Source organism: Cryptotermes secundus, unplaced genomic scaffold (genome assembly GCF_002891405.2).
Source record: "Cryptotermes secundus unplaced genomic scaffold, Csec_1.0 scaffold206, whole genome shotgun sequence".
Taxonomy (NCBI): Eukaryota; Metazoa; Arthropoda; class Insecta; order Blattodea; family Kalotermitidae; genus Cryptotermes; species Cryptotermes secundus.
In genome coordinates this window covers 253,304-269,270 of record NW_019734313.1, presented here as the reverse complement: position 1 = coordinate 269,270, position 15,967 = coordinate 253,304, and the positions used below count along the sequence as shown (strand labels likewise).

Genomic DNA, 15,967 nt, shown 5'->3' with positions numbered 1-15,967 from the left:
TCACTACAGTCTGCTGTATCTTCAACAGTTGTCGCCTGGTAATGGCTTCCAACGCCGTAGCTTCCTCAGCTTCCGTATTCACGTCCTTACAGGCCGACGACTGTCTCACAACTAACTCAAACTCCCAGACTGGCGGCCGTCTCACAACAACCTCCTACTCTTCTCACTGCCGTCTCAAGACTCTCTTCTAATGGCAGATGTTCCTCGTTATATCCTCTCGTTATGGACGGAGTAGAGATCACCGCCCCTAACAACTTTTCCGTCAATGTGTGCGTGTCTGTCGCTGCCATTGCCTAGCAACGGCTGTTGTATAGCTACGTATTTCGCAGTCGTCGCCTAGCAACGAGTCTACATGAAAATATAGTGAAAATCAATTATAAGGTTGCACTTGAAACAAGTACGCAGCCTGTCGGGACGAACACATGACGAATTGTAAGGATCATGTTGACCTCTGCAGTTTCGAAGTAAAGAACGTAAGATACTGTGCAAAGTCCCTGCCAGGCCCCTCCTTGAGGCGCAAGTTCTCTTCGCAGAAGCGCAGTCTAGAGCACTCGAGTGCCCAGAAGTAAGTAGAGGCTCTTCCACTCCGCGTACAAACCTGTAGAGGTTCTGCACGTGTTCTGTGTTCCCCTTTCTCTGCCTTCCGCTCCCGTAACAGGCAATGTGTCTGCAGCGTCCTCCGATCTCTCCAGTCTTCGAACAGGGTCTCGTAAGACAAATTGAGCTCAAGGTAGTCCTAATATTATGGCTTGTAAAACACTGAGAAAAACTTTAAGCCAAAAACGCCTATACGTACATTAAGCCCGCAGTCTGTTACAAATGATTTTAGTCGTGTTCTGTGTCACGTTGCGTGTTATTCTAACTGTTGGTACTCCTGCACGACCCGGTAGACACTCCTTGAGAAATGCTTTAGTATATTACAATGAGAAATCATTTCGGTTTCTTTTGAACTGGCAATAATCCAAGTTTTCGCACCAGTGCCGACGGTTCTGTTAGTGTTCTTGCTCCATGTGAAATGTATAATCAGTGAGCAGAGATAGTGTGCTGATGGTTTGTCGTCCGATTGTGATGCCTCCAGGCGGGGGGTATGTTGGGCGACGTACAGACGTAACATAAGAAAGTCGATGATTCACCACACAGAATGAAAACTACGGCATACAAACAGAACCTCTGAACGCCTGTGTGTAAATGTTACACAGTTTAAGTTATCAGCCACTCGCCGAGTGCAGGAGTTTCAAACTTGTAAAAGTATACGTAATTTTGTTACTGAATTCCAACATTTTGTGTCACATGATTTTACGGGTATTCTGGAAGTCCTGTCTTTCGAATCTCAGTCGGAAGACTGTTTAGATGAATGAATTTTGTTATAGTTGCTTTCAGTCACACCAGGGAAATTGTACATCCGGCTTTCGTCATTTCGTTTTGCAAGTTTCACAAACAGTCTTACTCGCAATATTCCGATATGCGGCGGAATATGGGCCCATCTGTTCAGTGGAAATAGCTCATTGAAGTAAACTGATGAACAGGAGAAACGCTGGGTTAGTCAAAGTAAGGTGGAATTGAACGAAGAGCCTCGTGAATGCATAGCGTTGCCCTAGCCTTTAAATTCTCCCTTATTTGCTTCATGCCAGGGTTTGAAACCCTCTCTTTGCGGAAATAATAATAATTTAACCGGTAATGCAGTGGGATTAGGTCCTCAGGCCGTTATGATGTTGAAGTGGGACGGGTGCAGCTGCAAACGCAGCGCTGTCCGTGCTTTGTACGAAGCGCTGCAGATGCCACGAACATACGCAGATCTGATCGTCCTCATGTTTCTTCTAGCAAGCTAATTGACAGATTGCGCTGAAATTTGGGAGAGCCGTCGAACGAATTTTATTTTGGTCCGATTTACGAAAAGCTCAAATAAGTCTACATCGATTTTCTGTAAACTGAATAAAACTGGATCCATATAATGATATATAGATCTGATCGACGTCCATAACTTTCATGTGAAATATTTCCAAAAAATGTTTATGCCTCTGTTTAGTACACAGTCTCCAGTGTAGAGTTTCTCTGTGAGGAATGGACATGAAGCCTCGTAACGGATGCAGCGTTCGAAAAAGTGCGTTTGAAAATTCTATGCAGTCGCGGTCTGAAGAAGACGAAAGAGGAGGAGGAGGAGGAGGAGATCATGTAGCACGCATCAGAAGTAACCTCAACTTCGAGACTTCAGATTTCCACATATTATTTAAAAATCAAGCATTCCATAAATATACTATATATCTAGTATTACGTATGTATTTTGCGATGTCTAATTTCCGCTTTTACTGCTGATTTGGATGAAAGTTCCTGTATATATTTCAGAAAAAACTCATTTTTTTACTATGTTCTCTGTCACAAATCCCGAAACTCGTGAAAATCCATATTCCATGCGCCACCTTCTCCGAAACGCCTGTAATGCTGATCAGTTTATTGTTGTCAAGTTACAGCCTTCTTAATCTGGCCAACAAGAAATTGTAAGTGAAACAGTCTACTCCAGTTAGTTCGCCCCTTGCGACTGTTGCCGCTTGAATCATATATCTTTACACAGTAAATTAATCCGTTGAAATGAAACCACAACTTTCTTAAACTGCTCCTCTTGTACCTTCCGGTATCGAAGTGAGTAAATTCCATTTTCTCTTGATGTAAGACAGTCAGTAGGACTCCTTGGACGGGGGATCGGCCCGTCGCAAGGTCGCTACTTAACACAAAATAAATGCAAACACAAACAGACATCCATGCCTTGAGTGGGATTGGAACGAACTCACGATCCCAGAGTTGGAGCGAGCGAGCGAGGAACGCGCGGCCGCTGTGATCGAGTGAAACCGTAACACTGAAATGATCTTTCTTGATGAGGAAGGAAGTTAATCGTGCACAGTTTTTTGCATAACATCTTGCAGCCATTATAAAGCATTGGTATAATGGGCTGAACTGGGTTTCAGTAGAGCATTATCCTGTTGCGAATGAGGTGATTCAATTTCAGCTTTCGTAACAGGGAATTTCGTGACGGAAAGACACGAGAAACTCCTTAATATGATTCCATAGAAGGAACTGTGGCTTTCTAACCCTAAAACAGTCAACATTTCCCGCAATTAGACAACCCGTCTTTATTTTCGTACAGTTGGCCAGCCTGCTGGATGCTGTGTGGGCTCCAGGGTTCGCGCTGTTCTCGTATCGATCGGGTACTTCCCCTAACCACCTCATCCCACTGTTGATCGCCAACCTGCCACTGGCTGGAAGATTCGTAGCAAGAGGGAGAAGATGTACTCCAGTTCGGAGTACAGTTACTTTTGCCCTTACGTCCTCATATATCGTAGCATGAATACGTACCGTAGTCATTAAAAAATCGACGTTCAGACTTTGCCGAATATGCGCTCTTGGATATGAGAAAGCGATTTTTGAAACGCCGCCTGCCTATATTTGTGTGAGAGTGTGTGATCCTCGCAAGCACCTGATGGGTGGACAAATCTAATTCATGTTCGGCATTTAATTAACATTTAGCTCCAAAGTCAAGGGAACTTCACAGGCCATCTCAAACACAAAATCTCGATTTTCTAGATAACAACCAAGTGAATTTTGGTCAACTATTTGAAATGCTACCAAGCAACGGCAACGAAGACGTTACTGTGGCCACTTGTGTGCGTTTATGTGCATTACTCGCAGTGAACTGTAAAGTGTAGTGACCGCTGTATGAAAGAGTCGAAGAGGTCCGGTCATCAATCCAAGACCCGTCACACTCAGTCACTGAACAATAATAATATTCCATCTCCAAAAATAGGTGTCCTTCATATCGGCTCAGAAGATAGAACTGTTCATAACCACCTCTGTGATAACTTCAGATTCTGAACAGGACAGTAGATGCCCTGTATAGATTTTTCGCCCTCTACCACTCAGTCCTGGCGTTGAATCCTGTTGGGTTAAACGTGAAACTCTCCACTCATATCCATGCAGTGTCGGTGTGCAGAATGCGTGAAATTACATCTCCCAGTTAGCGTTATCACAACAGTTAGCTATACATTTGCCGTATAAGCAAAATCCTCTGTACGCTTTCAAACAGAACAAGATCGACCTAGGTTGGTTCGAGCGATAACACTTCTGCCTTTTGGAAAGGGGGGGGGGAGGCCGCGCCATAGCTCACGTGGTTAGTCGCTGCCTTCCCACCGCGGCAGCCTGGGTTCGATCCCAGGTCTGGTCAAGTGAGATTTGTGGTGGATAAAGTGGCGCTGGGGCAGGTTTTCTCCGAGTACTTCGGTTTCCCCTGCCAATCTTCATTCCACAAAATTCTCCGTCATCATAATGCGTTAACCTATTTCTGCCTCAGCTGTGCAGTAGTTTCTCCCGAAGCCGATACAAGCGATCTGCATTTCGCTGCACTCAGTCGCCGTGGCAAAGCGATTTGTCTCTACAGCCCAACATTTTGATCTTTACCTCAATCGGAACGAATCGATTTTATAGCCACTCCGTGAACACTTAGTGGCCCGTCTCACCAATTGCATCTCAGAAGCCCTGTATCCGGATTCTTCCATAGCGCAGACTCCGAAGATTTTGTTCATCTTGCTTCTGTTTCAGATAAATTTTATTTTTGCACGCAAGTATTTTATTTTAATGTGTTATGGAATATCTGAGGCAATTGAAGGTTTTTTTTATAATTTGTTTATTTCTGATAATTCACTCCCCCATACGCCTTCATTATGTAACGCTTAATTAGTTAAGTGCAGGGACAACTTTATCTTTACCTTTTACTAGTCAGAAGGTTTCGTGTCCAGTGTGTTTTGCGTGAGGAGAAGTAGGCAGGGGAAGTAGGCGGTGCTGCTATGGTGAGAACGTGAGGAGTGACGTAAGTGTCATACTTGATGTGCTTAACCCATTCGTGGTCTCGACCTTACGTAGCAGTCTTCTCGTTTCTCGTGTTATGTTTCAATGTTACGTTACTTCCAGTTTATTTCCCTGAAGAAGACTGATGAACGTTTTCATCTAACAGGTGACAACAGCCTCACCAAAAGACACAAAAAATACAGATCAGAGAAACAAATGAAAGCAATTAGGTAGCTAGTAGGTTTACAGATTTATGTGACAAGGAAAAAAACGCGCTGCTTATTCCCGTCCTGATGCCAGTGTCTGGATATAGTCTCGTTCGCTCCCTCGCGAGAAATTAGCCCTTTGTAAGACATCTGCCTCCAGAGCACAGCACACAAATATCCATTTCCTGAGTGAAGCTGCGATCCCAGTACCACAACCTCAGAAGCAGCTTGGCCACCGGCGGCCGCACTTGTCTCCCCGCTTCACTTTTACTTTCACAGACTCGACGGAAGCAAAGCCCGGAGGGAAAGTTCAGCATCCGCCTTTGAGCACGATTCTGAGTTAGAACAGGCCACCTTCCATTCTCACGACCTATCTCAGTGGGATCTGTGATCCGAATGCTTCGGTTTCCACTGCCGATTCTCATTCCACGAACTGGTCCGTATTCAGGAATCATCAGGCGACATGGAGTCCCGACTCTGACAGCCTACACACTTAACAGTCATCGCAGTAATGCTGTCATCCTTCCTATATGTTCGCAGTTACGTCGTAATTCTGTACGAATTGTTACGGGCCCCAGAGCTAGTCTGGAGATCCTACTGGGAATCGAGACCCGGTCGTCCACATTGATTATAAAGTACTCTGTTGATTACAATAGTGAATAGAGCACAGAAGTCCTCGTTATGTGAAACGTAAAGCTGTCCCTACGCCATGAAGGCATATGGGAGAATGAATGTAGACCGACCTTTTCTTTACCTCGGTACTCATTGGAGGTGGGTGGTCAGCGTCATGCCCCGGCCGCTTTATCCTCGCGGAAAGATACCCCTTTTCCCACTGGACAGGAGGCTGGGTGGAACCCAGAGCCGGTCTGGACGACTTGGAGAAGGGAATATTCTTGGCCCTACCGGGACTCGAACTCCGACCCCTCGGTCGTCCAGCCCGTAGCCAGTCGCTCTATCGACTGTTACCCCGGCTCTTCCTCGTTATATAACATTTTTGTCTTCATTCTTATGCCCATGTATTTTCCTGATCACTTCTAAATACTGTAACGTGGATGGACAGAGCGTTGCTAGGTAACTGGCCGTTAAACACCTCGCGCTCGAATACATGCAAGGCAACAATAAAAGTACGGCGTTTTCTAGGCGGTCGGCGCTGCGGCCACTACTCTGCAACGTCGCGGTAAATACTCCTTTACAACAATAGAGGCTGTTTTCTGTGCGCCGTCGATGCGGAGGCTATATAATGAGATTCCATACAGATCAGATTTCAGGAGATTACCCCGTGTGGAGGCGAGGTCAAATACCTCCGCCGTGACCCTGCGAGTCGTAGGAGGCGAGGAAAAGGGAAGTCTCAAATCTTAGAGAGTAAAATATGGTCACGAGTCCCAAGGGCCTCGGACCCGAGAAACACTGCGCTGGCAAGGGCCAGCAGCATATACAAAAGACAGACCCGTCCTCTCGTCAGAGAGGGCGCCCCACAGAAGCAGGACCGTAACTGTCAAACGGTAATAATTAATATCTGGTCATGAATCCAGATGGGGCTCGACACCAAAACTCACTGACTGACTGACTGACTGTCAGTCGCAATGTGACTTTGACTTGACTTGATCAGATTTCAGAGTTCAGGTGTTTAAATGACATTGCGAGATTTTTAAGTGACAGCCACTTGAAGTTCGTCGTGTGAAGACTTTGCGAGTGATGTGTGCTACAGTGCAGTGGGATAGAGTCGCAGTGTGTGGAGAGAGACTAGTGTAGAGTGCTTACAAGGGAAGTGAATAGGAGACCTGACGTGTGTTATAATTACAGCATTCTTGAAAGTGTTACAGTTATTTGTAGTTACAACTAGTGTAGATCCGATAAACCGATTCACCAGTCCAAAACTGCGTCTTAGTCACTGTGACACCTGACAGTGCTTAGCTGTAACTTGTTTTATTACCTCAGTTAAGAAATTGCGTCCTGCAGTGACACATAATAACGGGAGAATTATATACGTCCATTTTTAGTTATTTGGAAAGTACACGGAACGGTAAGAGTTTCTAAACAACTGGTAGCGATCTGTCTTCATGGAACATGGTTCTCGTTGAGAAGCTAATAGTTGCAAAGCCAGTAGAGAAACCGCCTTCTTTCAGGGAACCCGAAGATTCATGACCATGTTCACATGAGTCAGCCACTCAGTCACTCTTGTACGGTCCTATACAGAGCAAACGGCATAACGAGGCGCTTCGCAACTTGTACACTCCCACAGAATAACTAGAGTGATTAAGCCAAAGAGGATGAGATGGGCAGGGCATGTAGATGGCATATGGGGTTTCGGTGTGACAGCCAGAAGGAAAGAGGCCACTAGGAAGACCTACACATAGGTGAAAGGATGATATTAAGATGGATGTTAGATAGGATGGAATTGATCTGGCTCAGGATAGAGACCAGTGGACACGGTAATAATTAGTTATATAGTATTATAAGTTTCGTATCGAATATCGCGATCGAATGGGGAGCAGTCCTACCTCGTATCGGGAGGTTCTGACCTGGAGACAACTATCCCGAGTGAGGTCTTCACGCTGCGTCCTTCGCAGTTTCTTATTGATTTTCCGTCCCGCCATTTGACGCTACGTCACTTGAACTACCGAGAGCTTCGTAGTGGAGCGCTTTGAAATAACGCAACTGCGTTCCTACACGTTAGTTCAGTGACTGAGGTTAGCTCTCTCTAAGGGGCCCAATTGAGGCCGCGCCAGAGCTCAAGCGGTTAGTCGGTAGCTTCCCACCGCGGCGGCCCGGGTTCGATCCCGGGTCTGGTCAAGTGGGATTTGTGGTGGACAAAGTCGCGCTGGGGCAGGTTCTCTCCGAGTACTTCGGTTTCCCCTGCCAATCTTCATTCCACCAATTGCTTCACAATCACCCTCACCTATCATCTGGGGCTGGTACAATAGGCCAGAAGTGGCCGCAGTTCAAGGGACTAGCAATAAGAAAATTACGAGAAGCTGAGAACAGAAGAAGAAACTTGGGTTGCTTATATTTATAGTCTGACAAGACTCAGTGGGGGAGCCTTGAAAGAAACTCTCTCAAATCGACTTTATTCTGTTATTTCGAGGCGAGCTTCCCCTTGTTATAATGTACTGAGACGCCGTCTTCTCTTTTGTTTTTCCAATTTTCGTCTTCTTGCAGCTTGCCTTCTAAACGAATTCTATAAGCCCAGCAACAGCTGAATCTCATGTGAACCTATAGGAATGCTTCAGAGCTTGGGTCTTCTGTCCGAAAAATGAAAATATGTGCGTTTAAAATAACCACGACATGTTTTGTATCCTGTGTATGAGAACGTTTGCTTCTGTTCCTGGACTCTGCGGTGAGCTGTGTGTGGCTCGTTCCTTGAGAAGCGGCTGGACCGCATCTTGAGACCGTCATTTCATTATGGACTGTTACTTACAGAATTTTGCCACATTTTCATAGATTTTATTAGCTGTCTTTGTGTCATCATTCTTTTGTTTTGGGACTTGCTTATTTCTGGATGGACGCCCTCGCCGGTTTGCTAATTGATTGTCTGTGTTCCTTACTTATGGTCCCTTTAGATAAATACAAGGGTAAATTATAAACTTCGTGCTTGCAGGCCCCCTTGCAAAGTATATGTCGAAAGGAGTGTATACCAAACTTATAATGAAATTATGTGGATCACATTCTCCTATATACTTGTACATAAGAGAGGGCAGGGCGACTTTTTGGTGGGTCGCCCCATGCTCCCAAGTGTTCTCCAGTCTGATTAACATAAAAATGCCCTGTGTATGAGTTGAAAGTGTTGTCACATGTTTGCGTGACTAAGACGCGGGTTTGGGTTCGTATTGGATTTATGAACAACTTACAGGCCGTAACTACAAATAATTAAAACACTCTTGCTGATTTACTGTCACTCCTAACTAATCTTCTCAGGCTATTTCCACCATTCTTCACGGAATTATCATACAGGAACTAGAGAAGTGTCTCTAAATCACACTCCCAATATCACTGCACTACAGCACACACGTGATGTCTTCACAGGTAGACGAACTTTCCGTGCCTGTTTCCTACCAAGACCTCAGAATTGAACCGTAGCTCTTTTTCTTTATTGCTAGTGGGGTGGGACTAAGTCCCTTGTACTGCAGCCACTTCTGGCCTATTGTGCCAGCCCCAGATGATAGGTGAGGGTGATTGTGGAGCAATTGGTGGAATGAAGATTGACAGGGGAAACCGAAGTACTCGGAGAAAACCTACCCCAGCGTCACGTTGTCCACCACAAATCCCACTTGACCAGACCTGGGTTCGAACCCGGGCCGCCGCGGTGGGAAACCAGCGACTAACCGCTTGAGCTATGTCGCGGCCCTGAGCGCCGTTTGTTTTTAAGATAACTCCTTTGCACGGACCCCACGGAAACCACTGTCTTCCGTTGCTGAATAGTGTTTACTGAACCATTGCATAGCAACGATCGCGTCGCGGACCCCACAGGAAACACAATAGCTGAGGTTTGTTTCCCGAGCCGTTGCGTAATAACGCTCTGGCCATCCACGTTACAGTATTTTAATAGCCTGGTGTGAAATGTTAGAACTAGCGTATACCATTCGACGCGGGCGACCCACACGCAATACTCTACGTGGCGAGAATCGGTACTGGACGCAGTGCATTTACTGTTTCCGTGAACGTGCCGACACGCCATTCCGTTGCTACAGTAGCGGGAGTTAAACTCAACTCTAGCAACTGTTTCCTTCCATGATACGGCTACCGAAGTTTCAATAGGGAAGTTTCGTTGCTGTGACCGATACGAACTTGGGCCTAACCACATCTGGGCGCCACCTCTGCTCACCACGACGCCTCTCTAAGTACTCGTATAACGTTTTGTTTCCTGCCCTCATTACAGGGCTTTTCTTTCGCTCTGTTTCTACGGCGACCTCTCTTATTGCCGTTCTAACAGCAGTTCTGTCCCTTTAGTATCAAATGTGCAAAAAGGTTTCGCCTCTTGGTTAAAATAAACCAGCACAATTGGACCACTATAACAAATATAGTCCTGCTAACTTTCTGGAGAAGTACGTGAGCGACCTTTGATATTTCATATAATTTCATTCGTAAAAGATACAGTACACATATTTTGTATTGCTGTAACAAGAGGACTGAGAACCATTAACTCAAGTAAACTGAACTATTGTGCTTCATTTTCAGAAAACGTATAAAATGAATGAGTAATGGAGAAGTCGTGTTTCATCTCCGAAAGAAGTTAATGCATTTCGGTTGAAGTTAGCAAGCAAGATCTGTACTAAATATACAAGTAACTTGAGAATATACACATTGTGACATGGCAGCTGAAAGGCCGGAGTACTGTCCGCTGCTAGGTAGCGGTTAAATAAACGCGTATAGCGGCAACGGATACGCACGCGACAATAGAGAAACTGTTGGAAGTAGTGTCTTCTGTGCGGTCTGTCATGAGGCCATATAGCGAGGTCCGCTGGGAAAAGAAAACAAAACTGTGCAGGCGACAAGCAGAAGTCACACAAAATCATGAGAATGAACATGTTCGCGGTATAGGACAGGGTGAAACCAGACATAGAGAATATTAGAGGCTTAAACTTGGCGGTAGTCAGGCTTACAACCGTTCAAATGTCTAAGCTGCCGTTGTAGCATAAGATACGTAAGTTAGGCATGGTCTGCTCTTTCGTACCATGGATGGATGGGTGAGAGTGTGAGTGGATGGACGGATGGAATTATTTAGTTAGACAAATAGTTACTCAGCAATTAGGCAGGCAAATGTTAGTGAGTCAATCTGTAAATCACTACTTATTTATTCAGTCGGTATTTACTTGTAGTGAGGTGGTAAGTTAATCAGTAGTTCACTAACTGAATGGTTGGGTGGACAGCCAGTTATTCAGGCAGTAGTGTTGTACATGGAGCAGTCAGTAGCTCATTCTGTTGGCGCCCTCATTACTATTGTCACTCCTTGTCTTGTGGTATGCGCTACAAACAGTCAACACAGCCGTTTCTGTCCCTCCACAGATCCAGTTGCGGACAATAATTCATCGTTTCTTGAGGTGCCATTGAATACTACACCATTACGGACATTCCAACTGCATGTTAAAGCACAGGACGAACCGTGCAAACTAAGGACTCCATTTGTCGGACTAGGTTGGTGTCCATGATGTGTATTTATGCTAACCTCCCATAGAGGAGGGTTGGCGTGATTCGCGTATTTGAGATACGACGTATGGATGACGAATCCTGAAAGGTTTTAATATTTAGAATTTATTGTTATACATGACGAATACACATTTTAGTCATTTTAGAATGAAGACGTCATGGCATGCAGTGCAGTAGTTTGACGTGCATAGAGATACACCTGAAGATGGCACATTAGTGCTGAAACATGTAGTGTAAAAGTGAAGAGAAAGGTGAAAATAAATAAAAAATGTGCATTGTAAGACGGTTAGCATAAATACACATCATGGACATGAACCAGTGCAACAGGCCGCTAAAATATAACATTAACAGGACTAGGTTGGTTTAGACATAACGCTGTAGACTTGTGTTCGATAGGAGATGGCTTCGAATTTCGGCTCGGACACAGGCTATCCTGACGGAGGTTCTTTGTGGTTTTCTTCAGCCCCTCCAGGCAAATACTGGGATAATACCTCGGTTACGCCACAATCGCTTCCTTCCGAATCCTTTATAGTTCATTTATTTCTCATTCCATCACTCGACGCTGTACAATACTGTCGGTCGCTATACCGTGTAGAATCGTCAGATATCCTGAGGAAGAGAACTGAAGTGATTCAGCTCATAGCTTTCATTGCTAAATGTTCTGTGGCGTCAACTGCAATTAATGAACTATTTTTTGGAAAGAAAAATTGACAAGATTGCGACAACGCAAATAATTTCATATATACACGGTATCTGGAATGCCGTTTGTGATTGGGTTCAACATTTGCAATGTCGACTCGTTCGGGTTGCTAAAACGCACCGCGTGCCCGCGAGTTCTCGCACCTCTGATTGCTAATGCTGAGAAGTACTGGGTACAGTTCGCAACACTGAAAACGCTCTCTGGCTCCCGAACCCTGTAGTCGAGCTTAGGTTTACTTACCGTAATTGGCAGCATCAGTTCGTGCGTCTCGTTTCCTCTCCAGAGCCTGGACTCTGTGGGCAGCGGGGGAATGTCACAGGAAAGAGACTCCAGCTTCTCTTCAAGTCTTGAAGGGATGCGGTGTGCAGAAGGCTGTGGTTGCTGCGCTGCAGTCGTCCCAATACTGTTGGCTATGGTCACTACACTCGCAGTCGGCTCTGCTGTACTCGTTGGTGCAGGTGGCCATGTTGTTTGTAACGTGTTGATCACGGAGGAGGCAGTTTGAGGGTTAGCTGCAGAACTTTCCGGTGTCGTGCTTGCTGTTACCGTTCCTCTTAATGTCGTTATGAATTTAGAGGGCGTTGAATTCACAGTCGCAGCTCCGCTGTATATTGAAGTTCGTAGTAATAAGGACAACAAAGCAACAGTCTTAATGAAGCACAGCAAATTTGGTATGTTCTGCATTTTTCAGTTGTTTCCTAGCTTCCAGCTCTGTTTGTGAGAGGAATTAATTATAAATTTTAAATTTATATTTGTTAACAAACAGGAAGTATGTGGTTTTGTCTAGGACGGATACTTAGCCTCTTTTCGATTGTTTTAGTTTGCTACTTATCGTGGACAAAGATGGCCGACTTCAGTCTTTCGACATATCATTGTTCTCCCTCTAGGTACCGGCCTCGTCTGCTGTCCTCACAGTTTCAAGCCAAGAACCATTCTGCAAGAAGGAAAAGAAATCACAAGCTTCTAATTACAGGAGCAGAGTAGCAATAAGAAGACCTCCTTCCGCTGCACAGAGATGTGTAATGTTGAAGAAAGCAGTCTTCTGGGATTTGGCACCGTGTATATGTGGTGTTAACCGACGTTTCGGAGGAACGTATCGCCTCCATCTTCAGGGTAGAAGAAAAATATAAGAAATCTGCAAGCGAAGAGACCGTGAGAACCGGTAAAAGCAGACCAATCTGCTTTTACCGGTTCTCACGGTCTCTTCGCTTGCAGATTTCTTATATTTTTCTTCTACCCTGAAGATGGAGGCGATACGTTCCTCCGAAACGTCGGTTAACACCACATATACACGGTGCCAAATCCCAGAAGACTGCTTTCTTCATAGTCACCGCCGTGAAAGCCTCAAATCTTACATGTGTAGTGTTGCATTCTATTTCTCTACGAGGGATATCCGTCCTAATGTGATTGCCAAAGGAGACGGAAACGTGTGGTGTTAGGTCATTATATTGCTCTGATTGTCATAGTACAGGGATATTACGAGTACTTCGCCAACTGTCTGATCGTCCTAACGGAGAGATGGTGTGTCTTCACGCGGTTGGAAGCTGAATATTTAATTGGTTTTTAGAATGAAATATTTTCAGAATTGTGTAAATGGTAACCTTGCGTAAGAAAACCCTCAATAGCAAGGGTTCTTCGTTAGATACTGCAGCTCATTAAAAGCAATTCAAATTTATGTTAGTTTAGAAGAATTTTTTACGCGTCCAAATAAAACTCATGAACGTATACACACATGTTCTCTGTTTAGCAACCGTGCCTAAATTCTGGGGTTTAGACGCTCGGGAATTCATCAGAACCTGATTCATACGCGTCTGGAGTTCAGGGCTCACCAAGACTGTTTTCTAACGAACCTCAGTTGGATACTGAACGTCATAAATAATGTTCAGTTGGATACATCGGGCTGCAAACTTCTATTGTAGCCGCAGGTCCGAGGTGCACAAAATATTGGGCCCCTCAACAACTGGAAACGCAGTTTCGAATGTTGCTGGAGAAATTGCCCTCATTTCAATTCGTCGCCCGGTGATGGTAGCCATCTACCGGTGGTCTTATGTCCTCTCCAAGGAGCACTGCTCTTTGCCAAAATAGAAACACAACACCAGAAGGAAACTGCTGAGCTTGTGATGGAGGCCTCTCATGTCCTGACCCCCCATCCAGGCCGTTGTGCTTTTGTCCTTTCCACTTTATAAAGGCTGGCACATTAATATTAAGTTTCAGAATATGCTTTATCGATCGTAAAGAGAACTAATTATACTGCATATACAAACTTTTGGAAATATTGTCACATTTTAATAACGCTTGATTTTCGCCAAAACAGGCATTATATTGAAATAATAGTAAGGAATATAAAAGTTCGCTTTATGACTCTTAGCGTAAGCCCGTCAGTACTAAGTTTCAGTATCAAAACGGAATGACTCGGTAAGATGCGTCCATATGGTGTGTCAGTGTGGCTGCACACCGCTCCCTCCTGCTGCATAGCATCCACCCTTCGGTCCCTTATCCTGGCAGGAACTTCTCTCATAGGCAAGTGCAAAGTGCACCAACACACGTGGAGGAACAGCTCAAATGGACTGACACACGTTCTGGCCTCTTTATCCCCCAAAATAAGAAGGGAATAAACAGAAAAGAGCTTCAAAGTAATTCTTTGTTCTCATCATTTCAAGTCAAGAACACTTCCTCGACATTTCACAGTACACAGATATCCTGTCGTCTAGTCGATGTAAGTGTAATCAGTAGTTGATACAGCGTCGCTCAATATCGCTTCACATTCCCACCGGACTTCCTCTTGGCTTCGGCACTGATTCCCTGCATGTGGGGTTAATATCATACAGATTTTCAGCGAGCAACATAACATAACATGTTCTGTTAACATTAAACATCGTCAGCAAGGGATAAGAGAAACATTCAGCGAAGATTCTAGTAGACACCACTAAAAACGGGACAGAATCCTCTTGTTGGTAGATACAGAACTACTATAGGCCTAAAAGACTTAAATGTGAGAGGTTGTAACCGACATTCTTGAACTGGGAATAAATAACTGACCAAAGTTACCAGTAACCCATCAGTGTGATGCAGACAGAGGAGCTTTCAGCAAACAACACCCCAAAAGTATGGACAGCCAGATTAATCCTAACTCCCCTGTAACTTTCTGACCTCCTCACTGACAAGCAGAATCCAGATGGAAGAAAATTCTAGGTTATGCTGTCTGATCGGATTCGTAAGAAAAGCCATGTGGGCCGAGTCCTTGCATTTTCTACATCATGTAAACCCCTGGCTTTTACTAATATATACAGTGTCCATCATATGGCTTTTTGGATACGTTTTATTTTTCTGTCAGCCCATGTTCGAAATTATTCTTTGAGACCACTCAAAAGAGTCCACCCATTTGACTAATATAACTTCTGCCGTATTCACAGGGGATGCTGTAGACATATCTCGTATCCTGAGGACCCTCATTAGGGCCAGTTTTTACCACATAGCTATAATACTGTTCTTCTATGCAGTGGGTCTGGATATTTCAGCTAATCCCTTGAATTAGAATAGTGTGAAGAGGGCTCCAATCTGCTAGCGGCCGGCTTCCCTCCCCATTTTGATGACAGGGGAATTAATTAAACGTTAAGGGAAAACATTAAGTGGCAAATCACGTTTAATGTGCAGGAAATGAAGTCAATCTCGGCAAATGGTAGTTGCCCTATTAAACAAACTGTGAACAGCTCCTGCTTTGCTGCATTCGAAACTGAGACGCCCTTCAGTAGCTGTGGCTCTCCTGCAAACCTTTGTGAACTGGTAACTGAGGCGTCCAGAAATGGCAGTGTTTTGTTGCAGTGTACGTATGTCCGTAGTAAACCGAAGAGACAGTCTAATACTAAGTTACTCTTATGAGATCAGTTGCCTAGGGCAGCGTTCTCCTGCAGCATTATGTCGTTCGCACGAAACACTTCTTGGTATGAAATGAAAATATATGCGAGCGTGGATCTCCGTTGGAACAATGTTCATAACCAAGTCACACCAAGTTTCTGAACATCCGGGCGTTGGTTCAGACCTTGTTAAGGGAGCAAGACATGCGAACATGATAATATATGAAGAA

General features: G+C 44.7%; 2 protein-coding genes across 8 annotated transcripts in view; one reads left to right on the top strand and one right to left on the bottom strand.

Annotated features, from left to right (window-relative positions):
* Positions 1-15,967, top strand: part of LOC111868519 (zinc finger and BTB domain-containing protein 24) — a 140,262-nt gene that overhangs the window by 77,700 nt on the left and 46,595 nt on the right. The window contains exon 1 of one of the 5 annotated variants that reach the window (XM_023859221.2): positions 12,469-12,554. The exons of 3 other annotated variants lie outside the window; for them this stretch is intronic. The gene's annotated coding sequence lies outside the window, so the exon portion shown is untranslated. Of the gene's footprint in view, positions 1-12,468; positions 12,555-15,967 lie in introns of those variants that run through there. One more of the 5 variants, XM_023859223.2, reaches the window with a different exon arrangement.
* Positions 1-15,967, bottom strand: part of LOC111868520 (delta and Notch-like epidermal growth factor-related receptor) — a 96,497-nt gene that overhangs the window by 71,468 nt on the left and 9,062 nt on the right. For 2 of the 3 annotated variants that reach the window (XM_023859229.1, XM_023859225.2), the window contains exon 2: positions 12,124-12,817. In XM_023859229.1, coding sequence (XP_023714997.1) covers positions 12,124-12,567 — 444 coding nt within the window. In that variant the 5' untranslated portion in view covers positions 12,568-12,817. Of the gene's footprint in view, positions 1-12,123; positions 12,935-15,967 lie in introns of those variants that run through there. The other variant, XM_023859226.2, reaches the window with a different exon arrangement.